This window comes from Ixodes scapularis, unplaced genomic scaffold (genome assembly GCF_016920785.2).
Source record: "Ixodes scapularis isolate PalLabHiFi unplaced genomic scaffold, ASM1692078v2 PGA_scaffold5__190_contigs__length_132052651, whole genome shotgun sequence".
NCBI classification, from domain to species: Eukaryota; Metazoa; Arthropoda; class Arachnida; order Ixodida; family Ixodidae; genus Ixodes; species Ixodes scapularis.
In genome coordinates, this window is record NW_024609880.1 from 119,304,725 (window position 1) to 119,330,937 (window position 26,213).

At 44.5% G+C, this 26,213-nt stretch overlaps 1 protein-coding gene across 1 annotated transcript; it reads left to right on the top strand.

Annotated features, from left to right (window-relative positions):
• The first annotated feature begins 4,247 nt into the window (after positions 1-4,247).
• LOC8031909 lies at positions 4,248-13,600 on the top strand. Its single transcript, XM_029989652.2, has 6 exons — positions 4,248-4,391; positions 5,218-5,390; positions 7,922-7,992; positions 10,408-10,611; positions 13,122-13,230; positions 13,294-13,600. The coding sequence occupies exons 1-6, from the start codon at positions 4,248-4,250 to the stop codon at positions 13,472-13,474; spliced, it is 882 nt and encodes a 293-aa protein (XP_029845512.2). The 3' UTR covers positions 13,475-13,600.
• Positions 13,601-26,213: the final 12,613 nt, after the last annotated feature.

The following is a 26,213-nucleotide window of genomic DNA, read 5'->3' on the forward strand; positions in this document are numbered from 1 at the left end:
GCAGAACAGAGAGATAATAGGACGCACCTAGGGTAGCGCGTGCCTAATGATATTAATTTTTTTTCGGCTGTTATTTGTGTATATTTCGCCGTTCTCGACATGGGCGTTGACGGAGATTGCACCGCTGCTCACGCCCCTGCCGGGGTAAGCTTTTTTGTTGTCACGACACTCTATCCCGCTATAGACGCGTCGATTTAACGCTCATGAAGTCTCGAGAGAACTGTCAATTGTTTAGTCAGAGCAACGACGCAGCAATCGCGAAGTGAGAGACGACTGCGCCTCACTCTGATAAAATGTGAGCGTGGGACTCTCGAGCAGCGTTAACTTGCTGATGATGCAGGGCGCTGCTTTGTCGTTGAGAATCTTTGTCCTGCGAACGCCGGCGAAAACGTTCCAGTGCTCGGCGTACCCTAGGCAGCAGCGCCTGTCAGCGACCGCCCGGAGCCTACTGGCAGTCTGCGAGCGCCGACGATTTATCGTCGAGACTTCAATGGGAGCATTTTATGAACTCCTGCGGCGAACATGAAACACCGCGAACATGAACTTCCGCGAACATAACCCCCGCGACGGCGAACCGCCGGGGCTCGCAGACGGAGGGTTCCGATGCTGTGCGAACGGTTGTTGGAGGACACTGCGTAGGGTATACGCCGGGCGCTGGAACGGCTTCGAAGCCATTCGATGGGCAAAGGATTCGCGACGACCAAGTAGTGTCTTGCATCTTCAGTAAGCTAACAGGGCTCGAGAGTCCCAAGCTTACATTTCCACAGAGCGAGCGCGGCCGGCCAGATCGAGGCGCAGTCAGCACTCGCGTCGCGATTGCTACGTCGTTGCTCTACCTACACCGATGACATGTGCACCGGCATTCGAAACCGCCCTCTCGAGACTTTATACGAGTCCAATGGACGGCTTTATAGCGCGATAAACCGTCGTGGCAAGAGTAAAGCTCACCTCTGTAGTGGCGTAAGCAGCGTTCTTGACGCCGCGTCAAGAACGACGAAATATACACAAAAAACATTAAATATATTTAACACAGCAGGCAGAAAGAAATAAAAACATGGCAGGGATATGGACAAAGTAGAAGGCGCGCTATGAAATACATATACTTACAAAATACACTGGAAACGACAGATAATTAGAGCTAAAAAACGGAAGATTGAGATGACGTCAACGCCGAAATAAGGCAATGTGCAGGGAAAGCAGCCGGCAAAACTGCAATAGTCCTATAGGCAGCTAAGGAAGCTTTTCTGATCGCGGGCGTATAGCCGCGGCGACGTACGCCCCGTTAATTTGGCTGAAAAAAATTCTCGCCCCGATCGAGCGCATGAATGACTCTCTTCCACTTTCGTACATCTGCAGTAAAAATAAAAAAAAAAAGGGTCGCGGACCTATAGTTTAAGCAAACCATTGAGCCGACTAAAAAAATTGGATGGTCGCGAGTCTATAGCTCGGGAAACATACATCCCTCTATAGCCGGCTAAAGCACATTGTAAGGTCGGAGGCTATAGCTTTGGTGACATAGAACACTATTGAGACGGCTAAAGAAAATTCAATGGTCGCGATTCTATAGATTTAGGGACATACACCACTCTATAGTCGGCTAAAGCACGTTGAATGGTCGGAGGCCTATAGCTTAGGTGACATAAAACACTATAGAGACGGCTAAAGAAAGTTCGATGGTCGCGAGTCTATAGGTTTAGGGACATACACCACTCTATAGCCGGCTAAAGAACATTGAAAGGTCAGACGCCTATAGCTTCGGTGACATAAAATGCTATAGAGTCGGCTAAAGAAAATTCAATGGTTGCGATTCTATAGATTTAGGGACATACACCACTCTATAGCCGGGTAAAGCATATTCAATAGTCGCGAATCTATAGCATCAAGGACATACATATGTCTATAGCTTGCTAAAGAATATTGAATAGTCGCGAATCTATAGCTGCGTAGTCATAAATTATTCTATAGCCAGGTATAGAAATCGGAATGGTCGAGATTCTAAAGCTTTGAAGACATACATTTTTCTATAGGTGGCTATAGCGTGTTTTATGGTTTCTTATGGTTGACCATAGAGGGCCATAGAAGGTGATAGCTCACCATAGGATTTTCCATAGACGTCCATAGACCATTTTTGTATGGGAGTGTCCCGCTCAGGCACGTAGCCAAAGGGGGGGGGGGGGGGGCATGGGGCCCGGGCCCCCCTTGAAATCTTTCATTTTGCTGGGGCCTCCTCTCCCCCCTCCCCCTCATACAGAATTTCGCCATAAGCGCCCCCCCCCCCCTCCCCCCGAAACAAAATCCTGGCTACGTGCCGTGTTCACGTGTAGCAAGCATCAAGTTGCTCGCGATCGTTGCCCACCTATGCCTTATTACCAGACATGCACACGTTACCCAAGAAAAGTAACTAAATACCGTTACTCGTTACTCGCTCAAAAAGTAACTAAATACGTTACTCGTTGCCGATTTTCAAAAAGAACGCGTGAGTTGCCTGAAAAGTAACGACTTACTTTTCACGTTACTTTGACGACCAAATACACAACTGACACAACCCGTAAAAAATTATTATTTTTTCTTCGCGTAAAATCATTAAGCATCTTCCGGGCTGTTTATAACCAGATTTACGTTGAAAAACCACCCGTAGCCCCATAGACCCGCGGCAAAAGTTTGCATTTTATTGGCACCAATATACACGTACCCCGGTCTAGCGGTTGAACACACTCTTACTTGAGGCTCTCTAAGCTAGACTAAACGTATTCAAATAGAATGTTGCAGTTCTTCCTCACTAACCCTCCCCCTGCCTTAGTGCCGTGTCACGTGCGTCCAGATCAGCGAAATTTCTTGCGCCGTGCCCTAACTCCCTTGCCACCGACACTCCCCCCGGGGACCCCTGGGGTCACAAGGGAAAGGGGGGGGGGGGGGGGGATAGGACGAACCTGTTGCCCCCCCTCCCCCAACCCCCCTTCTTCCCTGGGAAATTGAAAACTCCCCTCCTATGAATGAGCGCTACGGTGGTAACACGTACCTCGGCACCATCGGCATGAGAAATAATATTTCATTGCACTTTTAATCAGGCCCCGAACGGTGCGAGGAAGTTGTTTTGTTATCGTCACTTCGTTCAGTGAAATATTTAGACAAAACTTAACAAGCAGATTTTGGTAGAACATAGAAGTGTAACATTGCAAGACATACTACGACTTTCATGAGTTTAGACTTTACCAGACGTTTCTTCGCAGAATGTCGCCGAAGAAATGTTTTTCCTAGCTTTAACAGTAAGGAGGTTGGTCTGTTTCTGACAACTTCTTTTGAAAAAGAAATGGGGTGTGTGTGTGTTTATACAGCCTAGAAATTGGTCTGGCTCAACGGGCGACGAGTCTCCCAGCTGTAGATGAGCAATTTAGCCAGTGCAGTACAACCGCTAGCCTGAGGTCTTTAACGTGCACCACGCAGTAGTGATACACTACCGCACGCCGGTACAATGCTCATTTAGATCGGGGATTGACAAAACTTATTTTGAATTACAAAACACTCAGTGTTGTTTTACAATTTCGGTAATAAATAGATCTGCCTTTATGCGTTTAAAAGCAATCCTTTACCAGAAGATTGAACTCAACCGTCAGACTAGTTGTTCACAGATTAACGAAAACAAAATCACAGCACAAAACAGACGGGCTCGTGAAAGGAAAAGACAGGTGAATAAAAAACTGCTTTCTGGAATTAATAAAATGCATATAAAATTCGGCTACTAAATTCAAGCACACACAAAGATCTAACTGAATTCGCAGTTTCGTCAAACACAAGTATGTCTTCGGGTGCACCGATTGTATTGAAAGCCAGCCGTGACAGTGGGCAGACGAAACAGACCACATACACGGAGCAGACCCCACCGAGCCGACCGAGCGGCGAGCGCGGGAGATGAGAACAGCGTTGGTGCGCAAGTCTACTCGGGATTGAGTTCTTTTTTTGACGTCGCGGAGCACGAAGTCATGCCAGCGGGTAAGATATCTCAACATCCTTGCAAGCGGGTAATTTTTTGCCAGACAAGCAGAAGATGAAGACACGCCCACCTAATCCCAAATACGGTGGGAAAGCTAGAGTTTTGTAACAGCAAACAACTAAGTGCTGCTTTTCAGAGCAAAAAAAGAAACAAAAAGGAAGACGTTGGAGTGGTCTGAAGCTTTACGCAATCTATGAAACGATATAAAACGAACGAATCAGCCCCTATTGCAACTACGTTCGAAAGTTCCTGAACAATGCTGGCCCTGAAACATTTGGTGTTCTCTCTAAGCATTTCTGCGGCGTGCGCCGAGGTAGAGTTTCAAAGTTGGGACAGACCACCGGACAACAATCCTGACCTGAACAGGAAGGACCTTGGAGCGATGCAAGATGCGTGGAAGGTATGATACTTTTTTCACCGGAGATATAATTTTTGCAAAGATATCGGTCATCTGCCTTTTTAGTGAAGCAATGGCTTTTTCCTCGTGAGATCCAATTTCGTTCAGTGAAGAGATGGCAGCCAGCGGACCTCGATAGTACATTAACGCGAATAGTGCCTCCTGCTGAATTTAACTCTATTTTTAATTTAAAAATTGCTGATAATTGCCCTAACATTTTAAATAAAACAACTGTTATTTTTTAATTTTTGATTTTATGTGTTGCGATACATTCCGGCAAGGTTTGAGCCTTCGGGGAATACGTCAAACGTTTTTTACAGTGTGGAAACAAAATTTTGACAGCGGCTGGTATATTGATTGGCCAGCTTAGCACGAAAATGAATTAATTATACAATAAAATGTACTGTCTATAATTATAGATGAGACACAGTCTGTATAAAGAATACTAAATAAAGCTAACAAAATGCTGCCATAGCTCTTCAGACTTTTTTGTTTAATAGCGCCATTTTTAGAAGCACGCACTTCGCTCTTTAAAGCCTCTTTAGTATATTATTCAGCTCTTTTCACATAGACTACGTATTTCCCACTTTTATTCTTCTGGAAAATTCATGAGTCGTGCAGGATATGGACGTAAGTGTAATATGCATTTTGACGACGTTCACACTCTATTATGAACGCAAGACGATTTTGTTTTATAGTTTTACGTTTAGCTTAGTTTTGAGTAGAATTGTCTTCAAATTATGGCTTGACCAGTGCATACCTAGCTTTACCATGGAACAGCGTTTACTTTACGGGAAGTGAATTACAAGTAAAATTAATAATTTTTCAGACAATCAAGTTCACGGCGAACAAGAGCTATTATCTAATGTATAGTAGCGGGTGGGGGACCAAAGAACATTACGATGATGTGAGGTGCCTCCAAGTGCATTCAAGTGACTTCAATAACACATTAAAGAGTGCCAAATACACATCCAAATGGTACAACATAACGTCTAAACAAATGTAGGTATTTTCATTGCTTCATAATGTCCTCAACATAAACGTTCTATATTCAATATCCAACCATTTATACCAGCTATTTAGTGTCCGCTGATGAGGTGTGTTTCTTTTTGAGAAATCAACAAGTGTTCATTTATACGTTTTGCTGAAGTACGATCACGTTGTTCAATAAGTTTATTTTTCAGTCAATAATTTGTGTGTTTACTTTTTCGAACTACATACCAAGCCTTGAAAGTTGGATGACCAATTTTCAAAGGTTTCAAGGCTTGTATATATGGTGGGCAAAAAGCCTCCGATATTTAAGAGAGGACCAATATAATGTTAGAATGTTGACATCTTCCGAGTTCTGCTTATGCTGAGGTGCACGGCATAAATGGGTGTACCGTTGTAAATATACACGAAAAAATGCAGTTGGACAATGACGTAGAGGCTGGGAGTGCAAATACAACTTTATTTTACGGAAACAGATTGAAGAATCATGTAAAGGAATATTCACAAAAGAGAGAAATTCCTTCCTTTGTACCCCGGAATGCGCATCACGTGGTAAAAACGTCAAGCTTTTGCGCGGAGCCGCGCTGACGTAGACATACCCAACCAGGGCGATGAGGGAAATTTTGCTCGGGCTGCACAAACGCTCTCCACCTTGGCGTTGGATCTCTTTGCAATTGGCGGTATCTTGTTCGCGTGTCTAGAAAACTTTACAGATTTTGTTTTGGGAGATACCGGCTGTGGCACCGGGACCGCGTAACCTATTGTGGCTTTGGTTGTTGCACATGCCGTTGAGGCAAAATCGATATTCATTAATGCCTTCCTCAAGCCGCTCCTCAATCAACTGTTTTCTTTGATTCCACATTCTTTGTGTTGCATTTACCCACACAAGGAGCAACGTTTCAGGCGAAAGCCTTAGAGTGTTTCAATTACTTATCCATTTACTTGGTGTCGTCCTTGCGGTCGTCCTAGGAGTCGTCCTAGACCTCTAGGACGACATCACCTGTGATTTTTTCAGCAAAAAGCAGTTCGTCATCTTCTGCATCTAACAGCACTGCTGCCATAATCGGATATGACCGTTTCATGTAGGCATCCACTTTTTCACTTTCGTCAAGAAGCACCGAGCCCTGTTGTCGAGAGGGCGACCGCTAAATGCGCCTAATGACGCTGACATCCCCTCTGCCCCCCGCCGTCTGTGTGAATGCTGGGATCGGGGAGGGGGTCTCGCTGGGTCCACCGGTCTCTGACGTCACGCACTCCCTCCTTGAAAACATCCCCCGCGTAAACTTCACTTAAAAAACACCGCCTAAAAAAACAAAAACAACAAACGTGTGTTCTTGTAAGCCGAAGACAGTATGGCTGCTTCGCAAATTGTGCCGACTCTAGCTGAGAAGATATGTTCACATCAAAGCTATATCATATAAAATCTTCGGATGATTTTTTATAATCTGATGTGCTATTTAAAGATAAAATAATCGAAATACGCAGATAATGGCACGACATAAACCCTGGGACTGCGGGTAAATACAATATTTTAGCGTTTGTGTCGTTTTTACCTGCAGTCTCGGGGTTTATGTTATGTTTGATTTAAACCAACTCGTTTACATTCACTTCATTAATATGCCCAGCAATCACTCGTACAAAATAATTTACAAGTAAGGTTATTTCATCTGCATGCATTCGATAATTTACTACTTAGAGACCACGTAGGAAGATGAAGATGGCCGGGATATATTCAAACGTAGCTCTTGACGGCCGTAGATTATAATATCGTATTTTTAAAGCTTATGCAAAACAAGAAAAGGTGCATGTACACGTGGCAGGAGAAATGCTGTGAGAACCGCTCGAGCACGCCGAGCGCGTACCAGGTTCCAGTAATTTTCGTACCGCGTTCGCGCGGCGTTATATCCCTCCAGATGACCTTTAATTGGGTATACATCGCGTTCGGGGCATTCATTAAGGATCAAGTGCCCGTGTCTAGTTTATTTGAATGCTATTCTGTCTTTCAAATACAGCATGCCTTTTTTTATTGACGAAGAGCAATTCTATTGCAAGGTTTCACTTAATTGGCCTACATACTAGTAAAAATAATATCTTCAGAATTGTTTTTTTCCTGGCCGTAATTTAGCACACACAAGGAAGGAATAAAGTTATCGGCCTACTTATAGCTTCCTTTTACATAATTCTAAAATGCGCGAACTATTAAATAATTTTGTTTATTCCAGATACATGTTCGTACACACGCACAAAAAAGTAAAATCTTTCGTATATCGCCGAAATTATTTCAGCAATTCTGAGGGTATGCAAACTGCTAAATGATATCGTGACGTTTACTTTTAGATACCCTTAATATTTTTGAATTTTGAGTTTTAGATAGACTAAATACACAATGACAAAAGTTATGTCATTGTGTTTTCTTTAATGTGTCAAAGGTAATGTGTAAACAATACTTAATCCACCTTATTATTCTGCCTTAAATATATACCAAGCGTCTAATTGTAAACAAGATATTTACAAATATTTATTTTTCACATCTTGTGCGACAGGGAATCAAGTACGCAGTATGTTCAAGCTGTGCAACAAAAAGATTATAGTATTGAAAATATTATGCATCTTGGTACGTATGTTATAATTTTGTTTTATAGTAATGGCGCTGACATCGTCATCTCCCGACTACTGGCTAGCGTCGTGCGCGAATGAGTGGTTGACGGGGTGCGCACCATGAGCGCAGTAGCTGTTTCTAAATTTACTATTTACCGGTTTATTGCTATAGGTTGCCAACGAGCCCTCCGCCGACTAAGAATGCTGGTCTTGAATTTTCATGAGCTTGACATTGATTTAGTTCACCCCTCACATATGTTTGATGCTATAGTGTTATGTTTGTTTACGCCAGTGTTATGTTTTTTCCAATAACTCCTGTGGATGCAGACGGTTTAATATTAGTTTAGATAATCACCATTGAACTATATCATATCCAATGTGTAACTCTACAGATAAACCAGTACAAACTTACCAGGAATACGAGGTCGTTGATGGTATGCAAGTCCCTCACACCACAGACCACTAAAATTTCGCCATTCAAACTATCATTGTGGTTTGATGTGTAACCTTTTTTTTCCTCATGTGTACGAGTAAATAGACGTTTTTCACATGTACGTGGAGCCACTGAATGACCCCAAACTACCTAATCTTCCATGTTTTCTTTATACGGAATAACGTCGCAGTACCGCAGTCGAGGGCAATGCAATGGCCACCGTCTGCTCTCAAAATGACCCTTAATTTCTACTGTCTAGATTATTTTTTTCGCGCGCGCTTGATGTGCGCTCTGCGGCGCTGGTCTGTTTTAATTACAGTTCCTTTCAATCACTGCAAGCGATTGCTGGACTTAGGTTTCGTGCTCGGTCTCTCTCGCTCTCCTGCTTTAAGACTCCCCTAACTCAAAGCCAAAGCCTAGCGCATGAGGAGTAGCTTTTGACAAGCGCGGGCAAGTTGGTGCTCCTGCCTTTGGAACGTACCGTTCCTGAGGGAGCGCTCGTTCTGCGAGAGCATATGTTTTGAAAGCGCGATCTCGTGTTACCCTGTAAGTTTAATAGTAAGCGGATTATAGATTAGTGTTTACTTCTGCAAGATGTTTTTTTTTTTTAATTTAGTCCAATTTTTTATGTAGCTCGTGTATAGGGTATAGGGAACGAAATATATAAATTATAATAACTTGGAGTAAGCTGAGAAATTTGAAGGGAGTAGAAGAAAACTGGCCGCGACCTTTACTTTCAAACTCCTCTGTTGCACGAAATTATGTTTTTAGGAGCGGTTATTTCAATCGCTTGAAAGTCGTTAAACAGTCGCTACGATAACGAAGGACCTCCTTTTAATATTTTATCAATATATGTTACGTAACGTTAATTTTTGCTGCTAAATTTAGCGTGGAAACTTAATGGGTGTATAGCTTACGTGCCGTCAATTCCCTCAAGGTGTATAGGTCACGTGACGTGACGTCACGCTCGTTTCCCCACTAAATTTAGCGCAAAATGCACGGACGGACGGATGGACGGACGGATGGACGGACGGGCACAAATTTGGGATTGGGGGTAGCGTTAAAAAACGTTGCATGCTTTAAAGACGAGTGGTAGTAGCTTTGAACGGCCAACAACTTCCAGTGGCGGGGTGGGACCAGGATGCCCCTACAAGGAGCCACGCCATTCAACGCAGTGACAGGCTGACAGCTGTGTAAAAATGGTGTATAGAACAGCGTTTTTTTTTGTCGTCTTTATTCGGGTCGTGAACATGTACAATTTCTGCCACAAACGTCCACGTACCTGGAAGCTCAATGGCGCCTTCACGTCTGGTTAAGCGGTGCATTGAGAGGTCGTATTTTGTGGACATTAGGTGGCCTTAGCCTAAATGATGAGTGTAACAGAACCTTTTCAAAAGTTCATCGAGCAACATCGGCTCTCGCCTTTCTCAAAGGTCATCCTGGTGATATCCGATACCACCTGGTGATAGTTACGAAATTGCAGGGGGGTAAACAATGTGGCGAAGGAAAGAAATCATACTTTTTTTTAATTTCTAGGCTAGGTAGCGCAGACTACCGCCCGTTATAAAAAGGTACAGCCGTTCCACCCATCATTCATGGGGCACGAAACGTGGGATTGAATCCGTGCCCTCGCTGAACGCTAAAGCAGTAGTCGTGGCTAGTACACGGTCAGAGGACGTGCACAAACAGCGGCGTGCTCCGATCATTGAGCCTGCAGCTATTAGGTGTGCATACGTTTAAAAAAAGTTCTATTAGCGTTGGTACACACTTACTTTTTTTTTCTTTACTTGTTTTGTCTAGTTGCTGAAGCCGTTTATTGTTCACTTCAATTAGTGCTGCTTGTGACATTTTTGTTTATTTTTCCTTTGTGTTACTTCTGGCGTTGATGACGCACGCCTGGTCCCGCTTAAAACCCGACCCGTGCTTGTTGAGTCCAGTTCACAATATACCACTTGATTAAACGAGAAACTAACTTTTCTCCCATCCTTTCCTCCTAAGGTGAGCCTCAACGTAAAGCCACATCAACGAATGGTACCTGCTACAATCTCAATTTCAACTTCCTCTGTGAATCAGGCGGCTGCCGCATACCTCATCAGGAATGTTGGCGACCACGCTGGACTAAATATTCAGAAAAATACGTGTTATTCAGCACTCCCTTGTGCTACATAGTGAGATCCCTACAAGATGAGGAGGACTATGAATGTGGGTATAATGAAGTGATTTCACCAACTGCGGCAACTTCTAAAAACATTCTCCAGGCACAAAAAAGAAAGTGAATGAATTCAAAATTATGCAAGATGTTTAAAGTAGTTTCGCCCTTATTAGAAACGCCATTATTTTTTGAGTGACGTGATGTCAAGGAACCAACAACTACGCGTTCAATGAGTGCAGAACTGTTCCAAAAGTCGGGAGAAATCGTGGTTAGAACGTTTACTCCGACATCACTCAACATGTGATATTACGAAAATGTAGGTGTGACACCACCTATGCAGGACGCCGCATGTTGAGTAAAAACTGGCACGAATGAGGCGAGAGCCAGCCTTATTGAAACAAACTCTTCCATGCAAGCTAAAGGCTATAGACCTTTCCAGCGCTTATCATACAGACTAAAAATGCCGAGTCATTTGGATGTGGACGCATGCGCGCTGCCTGATATTCCACAGAAGAAAGCAACTTTGTATGCTCAGAAGGCGTTTCACAGCCCAGTAGACAACGAAGGACCCGCGCAGAAGGTGATCATTGGAAGGATCTTTGCGGAGAGCAAGTCTTAGTAAACAGGATAACCGGGCGAGTTGGTAGGGATTCATAATGAAACAGCGCGAATTTTCGCAAGGACAGAGGAAGGAACTGGACAGGACGAGCGCTGACTAACAACTGAAAGGTTTATTCTCAGGAAACCTCGAAGAAAATCATACGAAAACACAACTCTCTAATCACGATGGAAATGCGCATGCGCCTCACAAAATTGGGTGCTATCAGTTACACAATGTTATATGATTGGGGATGACGCATATAACATTGTGTAACTGATAGCACCCGATTTTGTGAGGCGCATGCGCATTTCCATCGTGATTAGAGAGTTGTGTTTTCGTATGATTTTCTTCGAGGTTTCCTGAGAATAAACCTTTCAGTTGTTAGTCAGCGCTCGTCCTGTCCAGTTCCTTCCTCTGTCCTTGCGAAAATTCGCGCTGTTCCACTATGAGAGCAAGTCGTCTACTTCTTGCGCGGGAGTTGCGGTGACGTCAGTACAACGCCGAGCTCTGATTGGCTCTGATTGAAAGAATAGTGGATGGACCTCACTCAATGCTAGATGCCTTAAGGTCTACCCACTATTTCTTTGAATCAGCCAATTAGGCCTCGGCCTTCGGACATAATCGCAAACCCTGTGCAAATACCAGACGAACTTGCAAGTTCGTCTGCTCTTTGCAGTCCTATGAGGAGCGCATACATGCACTCCTCGCACTCCTCATGGGACGGGTTGTTGTCGGGGTGGCAGGCAGGATTTCGCAGTACCGCGAGGTTGACGCGATGCGTAAACTGATAGGACTCCTTTTGTACTGTAACCAAAGTCTGGAGCGGTCCACGTGAGATCAACGGTTCGTGAATATACTCAAGCATTCCACCAGGTAAAGCAAACAGTAATAAAGTGGTGGGTGTTGAATTAAATTGCATAGGCTCAAAGACACTGCTAACTCAGCCAAAAGACTGGCGAAGAATTGCAGTCATAACGCTAGTGTGGCTACATTGTTCGTGCAATGCTAATATTAAAAACATTCTCAGTACTGTTCTTATTTTTTATACTATAACAGAACAAAAAAATAAATGAAGTACAAAGTCAAGGTAGCAATAGGCCGAAAAAAACAATAGTTTATGCAATTTGGAAATAAATATCCAGGTTGAAATTCTAACGGTCATGAGCTTTGAGAACTGAATTCGGTGCCACCCGGTTACAGAAAATATTCGAGGCTTCTGTTCGAAAACAGGATAAAAAAAATAAAGCATACGATTGAAATGATAGAATGCAACGTCCTTAATGCCAGGGTAAAACATTTGCACTGTAGGAGACCAGCGCTCCAGTCGAGTGTGCTAATGTGTATTCCGATTTTAGTATTTTATTTCTACCTAGGCAAAAGGCCACGGATGAAAAATTAGACTTTGGTTTTCCTTACATTATATCTAACTCATTATCTTCGCTCTGCTTGCAAAAAACCTATTCAAGTTGGAGAGTTAAACACCTTATTGAATGTTGATTGGGGGAACAACCGGGCCGACATCTCGCTCAATCTTTGTTTGGATTTAATTCGCTTGGATTATAAAAAAAAAAAAACAAGAACACTGGTGATATAGTGATGGTGATATAACACTGGTGATATATTGCAAAAACTCGCACCGAAATGAAACTCGCACTGATGAACAAAAAGGTTAAACTCAAAGAAAAATTAATAGAAGTGCTCAGTGCCATACTTTTGAAAGAATATTTAACTATTACACCGTGTTTTTTTTAAATTTGAATCCCATTTTAATTTTGTTCATGTGCAAACTTTAAAAGGAGTTCCTTCGTTCTTTATTTATTGAACATTTTCAGGTTAAGCAAACTTATAATTATATTTACTGCGCTCAAACATTTGTTTTAAATAGTTATACAGAGCGAACTGTAATTTACTAAAATGCCCGGCATGCCCTTTCTCACATGATATCGCTCTTTTTTTCAGCTTGTGAATTCTGGCTGAGTGAAGATTGGTTGAAGGAAAATCTGACGATTCCTCAAGTCGTTACAATCGTAAAAGAAGAAGAAAGCGAGGAAAACGAGGAAAGCGGGGAAAACGAGCAAAGAAAGGAAAGCGAGGAAAGAAAGGAAAGCGTACAATGCGAGGAGGAGCCTCGCAATGTGAATAAAACTACATACTTGTATGATTACTTATTTAAGGCACTTCCGTCCAGCTGTCGATACGCATTTCTCCTCAGCTGCGGATATCCGAAATACCGAATTTATGACAAGGAAGACTGCGACAAGATAAATGAAACAGAAAATGCTGCCTCACGCGGCACAAATGGAAGATATTAGCAGAATCAATTCTGCAAATACGCTTCCCGCCTTTGTATTGGACCCCGTACTCCAACCATCAACATCGTGTCTTTCGAGGTTGTTTTTGGTTTCTCCACGAATGTGAACCAGTACAGTATCTAAGACAGTCATTTAAACACTGCGGTTGATTTCGGAGAAGTGCAGAAAGCAGCAGGACTTCGTGCTGTGTGAAAGCTCGAGAAAAAATCTTGCACACTGTAGTGCGGGGAAAAAAAAGAAAAAAAAAAAGAAGACTAGTGATAAAAAAGCAAACTTTAGCGACGAGTACCAAAGATAAACTTGGTGTTGGTTTTATAGCAATAAAAGTGTATGAAAGCCTTGAAGCATATTGTTTTCATTTCCATTTGTTATTTAAAATCGTTGCTGTGAATAAAACACATGGCCTGAGATTCTGCAGTGCTTAGCGACCGATTACACTCTCAGAAAAAGAGGGTATAGTCTTACACCCCTTGTTCCGTATAATACACCCCAACAATTCAGTTCGACGTACAACTTTCACGAGCGGCTTGATGGGCGGGGGGTACAGCTTATTAACATAGCTAATGTACGTGTTACTTCCTGACCAAAAGAAAATTAATCGGGGTTCTTTTGGCCCTAATCCAAAGCCACAGTGTTTTTTTTCCTCTAGTCTTTGATGCGCGCTTTAGCTAATTAATAAGTTATAGCGCATCTTTATCAAGCCCCTCGTAAAAGTTGGGACCACCAGCTCGACGTCAGTGCGCTGTACGTCTAACTGAAATGTTGCCGCTGGTTAAACTGCGACGAAGCCTATAGAGGGTATCTGGGCGTCAAATGTTCGCACATTTTCATTCAATATAATGGTTATGCTGAGCACGTCGCCATTTCCGTTCAGCTGTAACCTCGTCAGACCACTTGTTTCTCTCGCGAGGCGTTGTAAAGGCTGCGGCCCATACAGCGAGCGCCTCGTCTCGCAACCTGTCTATGCAAGCGATATGGAGGTAAAAAGGGACACAAAAAATATCGCTTCCTAAGTTTACCTCTTGGCTCACGAAACATTTACAGGATCTCTTATGTTATCTCTAAGACGACCTGAAGGCGAAAGCCCAAGCGCCGATGTAAACGTGATAGCGAACCTTCGAAGACAGCGTGCACTCTGACGACGCAATTTTGGCGTCGTTTCATTGGCTCACTCGGATCGTGGTGTCGGCTGTGGTCCCGGTGATAGCAAACCTCCGAAGGCAACGCGCTCTCTGACGACCTACTTTTAGCGCCGTTTCATTGGCTCACTCGGATCGTGGCGACGGCTGTGTGACGCCACGATCCAAGTGTTTGGGCAGCCCATGTGAAACCCCCCGACTCGCGGGGGATTCACAGGCTGCCCAAATCGGGCAGCCTGTGTGGGCTGCCCAAATCGGGCATGCACACGCTTTGCCACGGTGCAGTCCACATCCTTGCTAACTTGGCCCACATAGAGCCCAGTAGGACCCACGGGGGTTTTAGACGGGCATCCCAAGTCGGGCACGCCCACGCTTTGCAACCGTGGAGCTCGCACAATTGCTACCATGGCCCACGCAAAGCCGAGGTGGGACCCACGGGGGTTTCACAAGGGCAGCCTAACTCGGACACGACCACGTTTAGCCGCCGTGCATCCCACATCATCGTATTTTTTCCTCGTAGAGCCGAGGTAGGTCCCACGGGGGTTCCACACGGGGAGCTCAAGTCGGGCATGCCCACGCTTTGCCCGTATCTTCGCTAACTCTGCCCCCGCATTGCAGAGGTGGGGCCGACGGAGGTATTGCAGGGGCAGCCCAAGTTGGGCATTCCCATACTTTGCTCCCCTGAAGCCCACATCTGCGCTAACTTTGCCCCCGCATAGCCGAAGTGGGATTCACTCCTGTATTGCATGGGCAGCCCATGTTGGGCATGCCCCCGCGGTGTTCTACTTTTCCCTCGCATATTCGAGGTGGGACTCACGGCGGAACTCCTTGTGCCGGCCATATTGGGCATGTCCACACTGCGCCCACGTGAGGCCAACGTGCGTTTCGTAGAGGCTGCCCGAGCCCCCATTGCTCACGTGGGCCCCAACATGAGCCCCACCCCTTTGGCTACCTATCAAAGAAAAGGCAGAGTTTTTTTGTATTTTTTTAATTTATTTACAATATTTATGGACTAATAAAATCATTCAATCGCATTCCAATGTCATTCGTAGTTCCTAGAAATGTAGCGTTCTTTCAATTGTTGATTTGGCAAAATTGAAGATAAAAACCGGTTTTTACTGGGAAGCCAAACCATGGCTGTGAGTCTGTGACCGTAAGTTTGGATGAAGAACATGCACCTCGACGAAACGTTTTTCGTTTGTTTCAAAGGAAAGTTAAAGTATATGTAGGACGCTCTGAATGTCGTTACCCTTCTTTATATGGACACAAACAGTCACCTAGAGCAATTCAAGTGCACGGGGCTCTTTGAATGTTACTTCTATTGTTTGAGAGCTCTCTCACTATAGAAAACATTCAAAGTGTCATGTGAAGCTCAAGGTTGTTTGTATTTACTTCATAACAGGTTGATACAACAAAGAAATGTACGGTCCTATAAAGAAGAAAGAAAACATTGTTTCATAGGCGTGGCGCGTCGGGCTTATGGACCACAAATGTTATAACAGCCATCCGTATTGTGCGTGCGATACCCCAAGTTAGCCATACAGGCCTCGGAGGTCTTCCCTTTGCCAATGCTGTATATAATACCCGTAGCCTGATTATCTGCTACGGCTCTATGAGCATGAAATTTCGAAATTTCGTGGTTGCACTTGAAGTAGTCATTTTCCTTATGTTGAAGAATTCCGGGGCAAGTGACGGGACCCAAACGTCAGAGGAGACGATGTTAGTCAACGAGACGAGCACCCGCTCGTTCTTTTATGAAGCCGTAAATATCTTTGCGCGTCAAATCTTAAACTTTGAAAAGGGCTTTGAAGGTTTATCTGAAATCACAGGAAACGCTTTTGCGTACTCCACAAATGTTTAAACAGTTCGCGGCAAAGCGAAGCAGTATTACATGAGCTTCCTAACGCCAAATCTAATGCTGAGGAAGTCGCACGTTTCAGTCATGACGATCGGCAGTTACGTCTGCTCTGCACAAGCACCAAAATGGCGGCTCCCACAACAATGTCGGGGAACAGAGTGCCGCTACTCTAAGCACAGCTCATTTAGTGGTTCTAGACGGCACCATGCGCCGGCGCTTGCGGTTGTTCGAAATACCGCCCAGGCCCAGCCAACAAGCGCGTGCATGGGAACGGCGGGCGTCACATCACAGCTAGTGCCGTTGCCCTTGCTTTCCGCAATGACGGAGTGTAACTGTACGCTGGGCATAGCTTCAAGTTTGTTCACCCGAGGGAGGGGTGCGGGTGCGCTTTGTTTTTTCAGTAATCTTCGAAGGTTGTTTTGTAATGGCAAAAACACCGATGGGGTTAAGACCTCAACAGTCAACTTACCGGTGAGAGTGAACGGCTGCTCGCCGCTGCAAGTAATAGGCTTCGAGAAGTTCATTCTGGCTGGAAGCGAAGCTCATGGACGTTGTTATGGGGCTGGAAGAAAAGGCCAAACCCCGAAAGTTCGGTTTTGCATCGTCAAACTTGGTGCGCCGGTAGTTCGAAGTTTTTGGCAAAAGTAAAAAGTAAAAATTGGACTGAGGCGAATACCTATTTAAAGAAATGATGATACCAACATTTCGAAGCTTTCTTGTCTTTTATATATATATATATATATATATATATATATATATATATATATATATATATATATATATATATATTTTTTTTTTTTACGAAACTATATTACCACAGTTATTCTGGGACTTACATTTTCACAGCAACTGGAAGTTTTAGTTTACTATGCTCTTTGACTCTAACGCTTGCGCGAACGTTTCCGCATCATAAACAATAGGAAGTGTATAAGCATAAAACGTATACCAGGGTGACCGTTGGGAAGATGTGCCTTGCTTACATAGAACGACTCATTCTAAACAGCACAATAAAGGCGAATTCACACCAGAGCTCAGCTGCGTTTTCTAAGCAGTTGCGAAACCAGTTCGCGAGCAAGCCCATTCAGACTTACCAAGACCCTGTTGTCGGTTTTTCGGCGATCATGCATTATTTGACTTCCGCTTGGCAACCTTGTTTTACAATTGGAAATCCAGTTTAGTTTACCATCCAAAGCCCAACTTTAGCTGTTTTGGTACAAAAGGTTTTTTCTTTGTACTGTTCGCACGCATCGCGAGTTCAGGCAGCAGGAGAAGAAACATGAACGCTCGAAAGCACGCCGGCGATTCCCTGACGCTTAGTACGAGCTACCCGAGCTCGCCCACAAACAAAGCCCAGCTGGGCGGGCCCTGCTGAATCATGCATCCTCCTGGTTGAAAGAGGGGTTTCCAGGGCCTTTTTTTTATTTTTAAATTCCAAGCGGATACTGCCAGTATGAATAGCTGACATCGTTTTCGAGACAACAGGGCCAGTTTTTACCCCTTTCCGTTCACTTTTCCATTCTAAAAATAGTGAGCGGCATTTGGGTTGCCCTGAATGTGTACGGCGCTAGCCGGTCGTGGTTCGGTTGGTGGTGGACTCGCCTTTCGTCACACCTCGGTTGGGTCTGCGGATTGTTTGAGTATTAGGCGCGAATAAATTCCGGATGGATTACCTTTGCATCCTCTAGTACGTAAGCTTCATTTCATGAGTAGATGCCCTTTATTCCATTTGGTGGTAGAAATGTCAAAGGTCGAACTAGTCCAGATATATCTTGGGTGCGACGCCGGGTCCGCGGTAGTGATGGCTACGCAATTACGCTCACAACGCCTATATCGGTTTATTGGTCGTCATGTACGGTATTGATAGCTTTCAGAAGTTTACGTAACTGCCGAATTGGGTACAAACCCTGCGACTTCGGGCAATCGGAGGCGGGTTCTGATGCTCTAGGGCGAAGACGAGCGAGGCAGCGCAGAAACAGACTTAGGTACCTCGAAAAACAAACAAAGTAGCCTGCCAGAACCAAACCACCACAGCAAAGCAGGTTAAAATTACGAGTCTATTATTTCTGCAACGGATTCAAGTGACGGATTTGAACGTATCTGCTTAATTTCTGATTCGTTTGCGGCAACGCTAGAACTAGAGCGCATAACATGCCTCACAAGCGACGGTTGCTTGCCATTTTCCTTACAAAGTCCCCGACGTCACGTCAGCGTCGCGTTGCGATTGCTCAACGCTTCGTGGTTCATGAAAGCGGTTGGGGAAAATCGGTCCCGAAGTGGCTAGCAAAAACGCGCCCTGCCTGCTCAGTCGTTTTGCGGTCGAAAACGCGTGGATCCGCTTCGTCCCTTAGAAAAATTTTTAATGAATTTCATTTGACAGTTTATGGAGTCTACTCATTACATCTTTTCGAGTCTCAATAGAAATGCAAACGAGTTTTGTAACGAGTCCGTAAGGAGTTTACGAAAACTATTGGCCACCGCGTTCCAATTGATGTTTTGACAAAGCTACCGCATAAAGTTTCCAATGTATTTCATATGAATATAATTTGAAAGTCTATTGACACCGTTTCGAGTCTGTGTTGAAAAACAATTGATTTTTTGTAACGAGTCCCTAAGGAGTTTACGAAAACTATTGGCCACCGCGTTTCAATTACGGTTTTGCCGTGCCACCTCATAAGAATTTCTAATAGATCTCATTTGAAAGTCTAGATACACTGCTTTGAGTCTCTGTTGAAAATCAAATGTTTTTTTCTACCACGTTGTACTTGAGGTTTTGACGTGCCACCTCATTAGGTATATTCCGACAAGTCGGAATATACCAAATGAGATGGCCCATCAAAACCTGAATTGCAACGCTGTAGAAAATAACATTTGATTTTCAACAGAGACTCAGAGCAGTGTATCTAGACTTTCAAATGAAACGTATTAGAAATTATACTCCTAGCATGGGTTTCTAGATAGATGGCTTTAAGGGGGAAGACGGCAATAGGTTGCATAACATGTGGTCCGGAACTAACCGTTGTTTTGAGGGAAGGGGAAAGTGAGTGCAAGTGTTTTACTTATATGTTCGCCTATATACGCATGCAAGGTTCGGAAAATGCCTGCATAAAACCGTGGGAAGGAGTAATACCTGGTTTATTAAAAATGCAAAATTCGAGTATACGGTACACTGCCTTCGTGTTCATGGGGGACCTTGTACTGCCTTCGTGTCCATGGGAGACCTTGTACTGCCTTTGTGTCCATGGGAGACCTTGTACTGGCTTCGTGTCCATGGGAGACCTTGTACTGGTAACCTATAAAGAAAAAAGATGCACAGTTACACGTTGATCTGCTTATCTAAACTTCAATGTCCGTGCAAGGTATCCTGATCACAGCGCAGCACTACCTCAGCGCTGAATCAGTATTACATACCGGGACATCAGTCCTTTATGAAAGGAGGACCCTCAGAACACACGATACAGGCCATGGAAGTAGCAGTGACTCGTTGCCTTAACAGGACTGAGTTAGCGCTGCACTGTATGTGTGAACCAGCCTTAAATGCAGAAAGTCACATTCAAAATTCCTACATTTTTGCTCCCCCGGGCACTTAATTTACACACTACCTTGATAGTTTAATGAGTGGCACTAATAACACTGTCAGGGGCACCATAATGCAAAAGTATATTTTGCCCCCGAGTCTGCGAGAATCAATCGCTCACTGTTTTGCCGCCGCATTGCACTCTTTTTTATTTCGGCTTTTGAAAAGGTCTTCCAAAGATAAGCCAGCAGATGTTGCCGCTTATGAAGTTTACCAAATTCGAACATAGAGAAGCTAAGACTTATAAGCATCTCGCAGAATTAATATGGCAATTCGAGCCAATTGATCCATGATCGTAGACAAGCGCCGCAAAAAACACATGGACAATAAGTGGTGGTAAACACTGGTGCCAGTGTTTTATGCCCACAATTGTTGTCCCTGTGTACTTTTATTTACTTTTTTGTGTTTGTTTACTACCTTGAAGAAGTATTTTTAATCACAACGGACACGAAGGAAAGGGTAATAGGGTTTTCTATGCAGATCATAATGCCATGCTCCGAATGGGTGAGTGTCAACTGCAGCTTTCACAACAGTGGCGGATCCAAAGGGCCCCCCCCCCCCCCCCCCCATACAAAGTTGACCCCCCTCGCTCCCCCCTTCTCGGAGGGCAATTTGATATGAGTGGACCCCCCTTGCACAAGAAAGAATGGGAGAATAGTATCCTTAAAAATTTTCCGCCCACACCAAAACGGAGGTCTGGATCCGCCACACTAAGTTTGAATTATTGGGAGGATCGAGACATCAGAGGCCGAATTCAAAAAGCAAACTTACGATAAAAACTTGCGTATGACAAAACCCGAGAAGAAATCCTTATTAACAAAACAAGATTGTCGCAACTTTTGTGTGACTTACAACGGAATATTACGACATTATCCAAAGTGTCTCACAAACTTTTTAGGGCAAACATGGCCGCACATCACTTGGCTATTTCGCCGCGACCAGCAATGAATATAGAAGCGTGGGCAAGAGGCATGTGTTTTGTGCACTGTTCACATGCATCCCTACTTGAAGCAGCCTAAGGACAATGCTAAACTACACACGGAGGATTCAGCCGACGAGTCTGCCGAGCTGTCCATCCTGCCCGTTAGAGCTAACGAGGTGCAGGACTGCGATCAACGGCGAGATGCGCCAATGAATCAACGAAAGAAAATGCCACACAACTCTTCAGTGCACCCAAAAGGATCCTTCACCTATGAATGGCGTGAACCTGATTTGGTGATCACTAGCGCCCTCTCATACTTCAGTAGTGATTTTCAAAGTGGTGAGCAGCTGTGCGACTCTACCACACTAAAAGGCACATTCCTGACTGGATGTGCCTTTTTAATGCGAAAGCATTATATCTCCACGGAGCGGAAAATCCGAGTTGTACCAAACGTTAACAGAGGAATAAAAGAAAGAATAAAATGTTCTTCCACGGCTGAGATTTGAACCCAGTGCTGCTGTGTGAGAGCCGGGCATGCCAGCTGCTCTGCTATCTCAGCCGCTTCGGAATGCGACATTACTCTCCCCTCAAAAAGAAGCTTGTCCCATTACAGCAAAAGACGGCATGTCTTTACCCGCTCTTCGTCCCTGTTTATCCGAGGCTGTTTTTTCATCATGTTTGACGGCATCGGCGTTGATGTGCCCGAAAGATGGTCATAAAAATATGTCCTCGGTTCGATGACATCACACTCCACGTGACGACATGACGTACCATGATGTGTGACGCCGCATGATGTAATGTAAAACAAATATTAGAGGGGCGCTTAGGTATCCCTACGTGGATTGAATGCGAAAGCATTGCCATTCCTAACAATAGAGGGGAAAAAGAAGGAAGTGTCGTTAGGAATGGCAATGCTTTTGCTTTCAATCCACAAAGGGATACCTAAGTGCCCCTCTAATATTTTGTGTGGAGTAGAGCTCAAATAAACGCCGTACGGTGCAGTATATCCACGATTAAGTTGCTGCTAGTCGTGAGGCTTAATGTTTTGCACCAACAATACCATAGTTTTTCCTCGGTTGCGACGAAGCGCCACTGCGCTACGAACTTGCTAGAAATTTCTGCATATGCGACCGCTTTCTTCTGGAAACCTATGGTGACCTGCCACTACCTTTTGGCCAAAGAACAGTGAAAATACCAGATGTGAAAACAACCATAACAAGCATTAACGAAATCAAGATGGGGGTCATAGCATTAGCTTCCTAACGTGGCGAGACTAGCACAGGATTTCTGTTACTCGCCCTTTATAAGACAGGAGTCGACTTTTTCCGGTCTGATTTTAAAAACAAAGTTTGGTTCGGTTAATTTTGTAGCAGAAGGCCCGTGCTTTCCCATTTGTAGGGTCATTTTCTCGGATCAAAATATGACACCGAGTCCTTCCCATAAAAATGCATGGGTGCCCGCTAGGACTCTTCGAAATGATTAAATTAACTGAGGTGATGCTATACTCTGTTGCCACTCTAGAATAGCAAAGCCCCTCCCACAAAGCCCTTCACTCTTTTTAATAAGCACACACTAGAGAGGAGGAAAGCCAAGAGGACACCGCCAATCATGGCGAGCAAAGGGAATTGTGGGAGGGGCTTGTGCTATTCTATAGTTGCAACGGACTATAACAAAAGTTTACAGTACCATGAAAACAAAAAGACCAAGTATGCACAGAAATTTGCAGGAAGTGTAGCAGGGAAAGAATAGAAAAAACTGCAGCTGCAATATTTACCCTTTAAATTTCCCTCGACAGCAGAGCAGAGACGACATGCTGGTCGTCAGAGCCTGGAGGGCCACCCCCTTGTACTGGGAGCACATGTAGTCTGAAACAAACAACAAACAAAAAATTAAATGCATGGACAATCCGCACATGCTGTTATTTCGCTTCATTGGCCGCTTCAGAGAAAGCAAGCATGCACACCGTTGTCCAACCATGTCAACTGCTAGCCGAATCTTCCTGCCGCCAGGATTAAGATATTGCTTGCGCTATAAAAAAGAAAAAAAACACACTACCCAGCTGGCACGCTGAAAGTTCAAACATTAAAGAAACTAACTCATAAAACTTCAATGCACGAGCTACACCTCGTGGACAATACACAAAAGTATGTTCAGTGTAAACCTTGGTGCACTGCAAGGCTGCTTTACCTCAGCCAGTTTGGAACATCTGCAGTTTCATTCTTTTCAAGATATTATGCCCGAAAATTTGTGACAAATTAACTGGGTTAAAATTTTTTAACCGACACCTGGCCCAAATAATTAGGAAGTATACTAGTGGGATAATTTCTAACTTACCATAATTATTTTCGGCATCCTGAAGGCGTCGCTTCAGGGTCCAGTTTTCATATTGGATCCACCTCACCCTCACAGCTGCAACCAGACTGAAATGTTTGCAAAGTTTCAGGCACGTCTGCAGTTTCTCTCGAACACCGCTGTCACAAATTTTGTCTTTTTTGTCATTTTGTTCTGTTTAAGGGCGGTTTGGGGGAGGGTCAATTGCGATTCTCGCAAATGTTTACCTGAGCGCCAAAGGCATGAGCTCGGATGAGACTATACTCCCTTTCATACTTAAGGTGCAATGCTGTCAAAGCTACTGGTGCGAGCGTGGGGCTCGATCTCGTTGATCATTTGCACGCCTTCTCGCGCAAGCAAAACCGTAGATAAAGCCACGCACCCGCGCCAGTAGCTTTGACAGCGTTGCACGCTAAGTATGAAACAGAGTATAATGCCGGCCGAACTTCAAACCAATGGGAAGAGGAAGACAAGAAGAAGGAAGTGGGACTTGGAGCGTTTCAGGTTGACCAACCACGAACCTGTGACAACCGCATAGGTCATTCAACACACGTCCCATACCACTTAAACACTGTGTCAAACTGCAGTTTGAAGTCAGTCCCAGTTCCAACGGTGTATGAATAAAGGCATCCATTTCGTGGCATGCCTTGAAATGAATCGAAGTGACGCAAGCTGGGAACACACTGCTGCTGCTTCATTTGGGAGTAACTGCGGCCCTCGGCTTTATCACATCACAATTGCAAAATGAAAGAGAAAAAAAAAAAAAGGCAAAAGGAACAACTGCTTTATCAATCTAACCGACAAATGTAAACCCAGTTCAATTCTAGAAAGCCAGGGGACCGAAGTTTGTCCTAACAGTACAATCCAGTCCACTTCCATAACTTCAAAACAAAAGATGGATATCCTCTTCAACCATATTGACTGAAAAGGAATATTGGCTCTGCATGAAGCGAATTCCAAGGAAGTCTAACTTCTGAAATGTAATGAAGTATTATCAATGTAATCAATTTATAGTTGAATGACATCAGTACACTGCTAAACCAATAAGACATTTTCTAAAGCAACGGAGTGAAAGTAGCATCAGGAATTCAATACATGCTCTGTTGACATAAGCTACAATTTCTTGGACCATACACAGAATGAGTGGCAACTTTTTATTACGCTACACATAGAACCAAACATTAGGACAAATAAGGCAAACCCAACTAGTTAAAAAAAGAAAAAAAAATTCTAGCTTAACGAGAAAACGTGTGCCGAGAAAATAGGGAGTTTTAGAATATCGGGCGCTACTTTACCGCGCGTTACGGACGGTAAAATAGCGAGGATTGCGGCGAAGAGTTTTAGAAAGCGTTTCTCTGCCGGGGACCCCCCAAAACGCAAGCGTCTCGCGCTTAAAACGCCACCAAGATGTCGCGACAGCTTTTATTTGGAATTTAGAACGTTTAATCTTGAAATTTAAACAAGCTTTTTGTCCAGAGTAACATTTTTATAGTTGTTTTATACTCAATGCCGCATGTTTTGTTTTTGTCACTGCCAAGCTGCTCTGTTGTACCAGAGCATTGAAAGACTCTGGTTGTACTTACGAAGCCCAGACGATCCACTACCCAGGCATGCTTAGATGTCTGCCACGATCGTAAGTACACGCGCCTCGATAGCTCTGAGCTGTGAATCCAGCGATCCGTGGCGTTTTGAAAACGCTTCGACCATACCGACCGCGGGCGCCGAGTGCGACTCACGCAGTTCCCGAGCGGGCAACGGCGTCGAAGACGCGATCAACGGAGATGTCGTGGGCGCCGCCTTTTGCGGTACCCACGCCATTATCGAGAAATAACGGGCCCCAAAGCTCGAGTCCGAAGCTTGTTTTGGGTCTCCGCATGCACAGCAGCCACGAGATTACTCTAAAACTCCATAATGTTCACTTCTCGTTCAACGCGTACAATGCAAACAAAGAAGTATGCTTACCAACTGCGTTGAGTTGCTCGTTCTGTCGCGTCGTCGGTCTTCCGCGCTCTTCTTGAACATAATCATCACAAGAGAAACTTCACAGATAGATAAACTTGATTAAATTAGCACATTTCCATGTCTAAAGGCCATTTCCATCCCGCGACTCACCCAACGGTCGGCAAAACTGGCGAAACCATGGCACCATGGCGGAAAAAGAAAAAACAAAGAACTGGTGTCGCTACCGATGGGGCGTCGAAGACGCGATCCTTAAAATATGAAACCGAAACCAGTAAAGTTACAATACTGAAACCGAAACTGACCAAATCGCGGTAGTGGGGCGCTGTAAATAGGTCTGTTCCTCTGGTCTGTTCCAGAGCCGTTTATGGTCTGTTCAAATTATGCATCGTGTTGGCGAATCTTGTGGCGCAAAACTAGGTTTCGGGAAACAGATTCCCCGTCTGAACTCGACTGAAAAAAGTGGCGCGCCTCCGAAAAAAGTGGCGCGTGTTTCTCACTTCTGCAGCAATTTTTCGCTGAAACCTCACCGACGCCCGTCAATCACCCGAAGGAGAAACGCGGACGCTGCCAATGGCCGCTCGACTTCGCTATGACGTCTGACCTTCGAGGAGAAGCGAGCTTTTGGAGGAGTCTGATTTTTGGCCGATCCCGTATCCGAGCTTTGCCGAAAGAAAACAAACAAACATGGCGAGCGACAAGCCCCCCTATGCGACAAGCGAAGAAGCGGTGCGTACGGGCGACGAGTCTTGGTCCTACTCGGTTGCAGGTGTGTGAACGGCGCCTACAGTACGGATTGGGGGTGCGGTGCAGATTCGTCAACAGTCGCGGCGGGTGCAAGCACCGTATAGAAACATGATGACTGGGGATAACGTTTTTTATTAGCGGTGTAGAAATGTCTAAAATGCTTCGAGATCATCTCGCGGTTTTTCCCGGGTTTGGCAGGACTAGTAAAC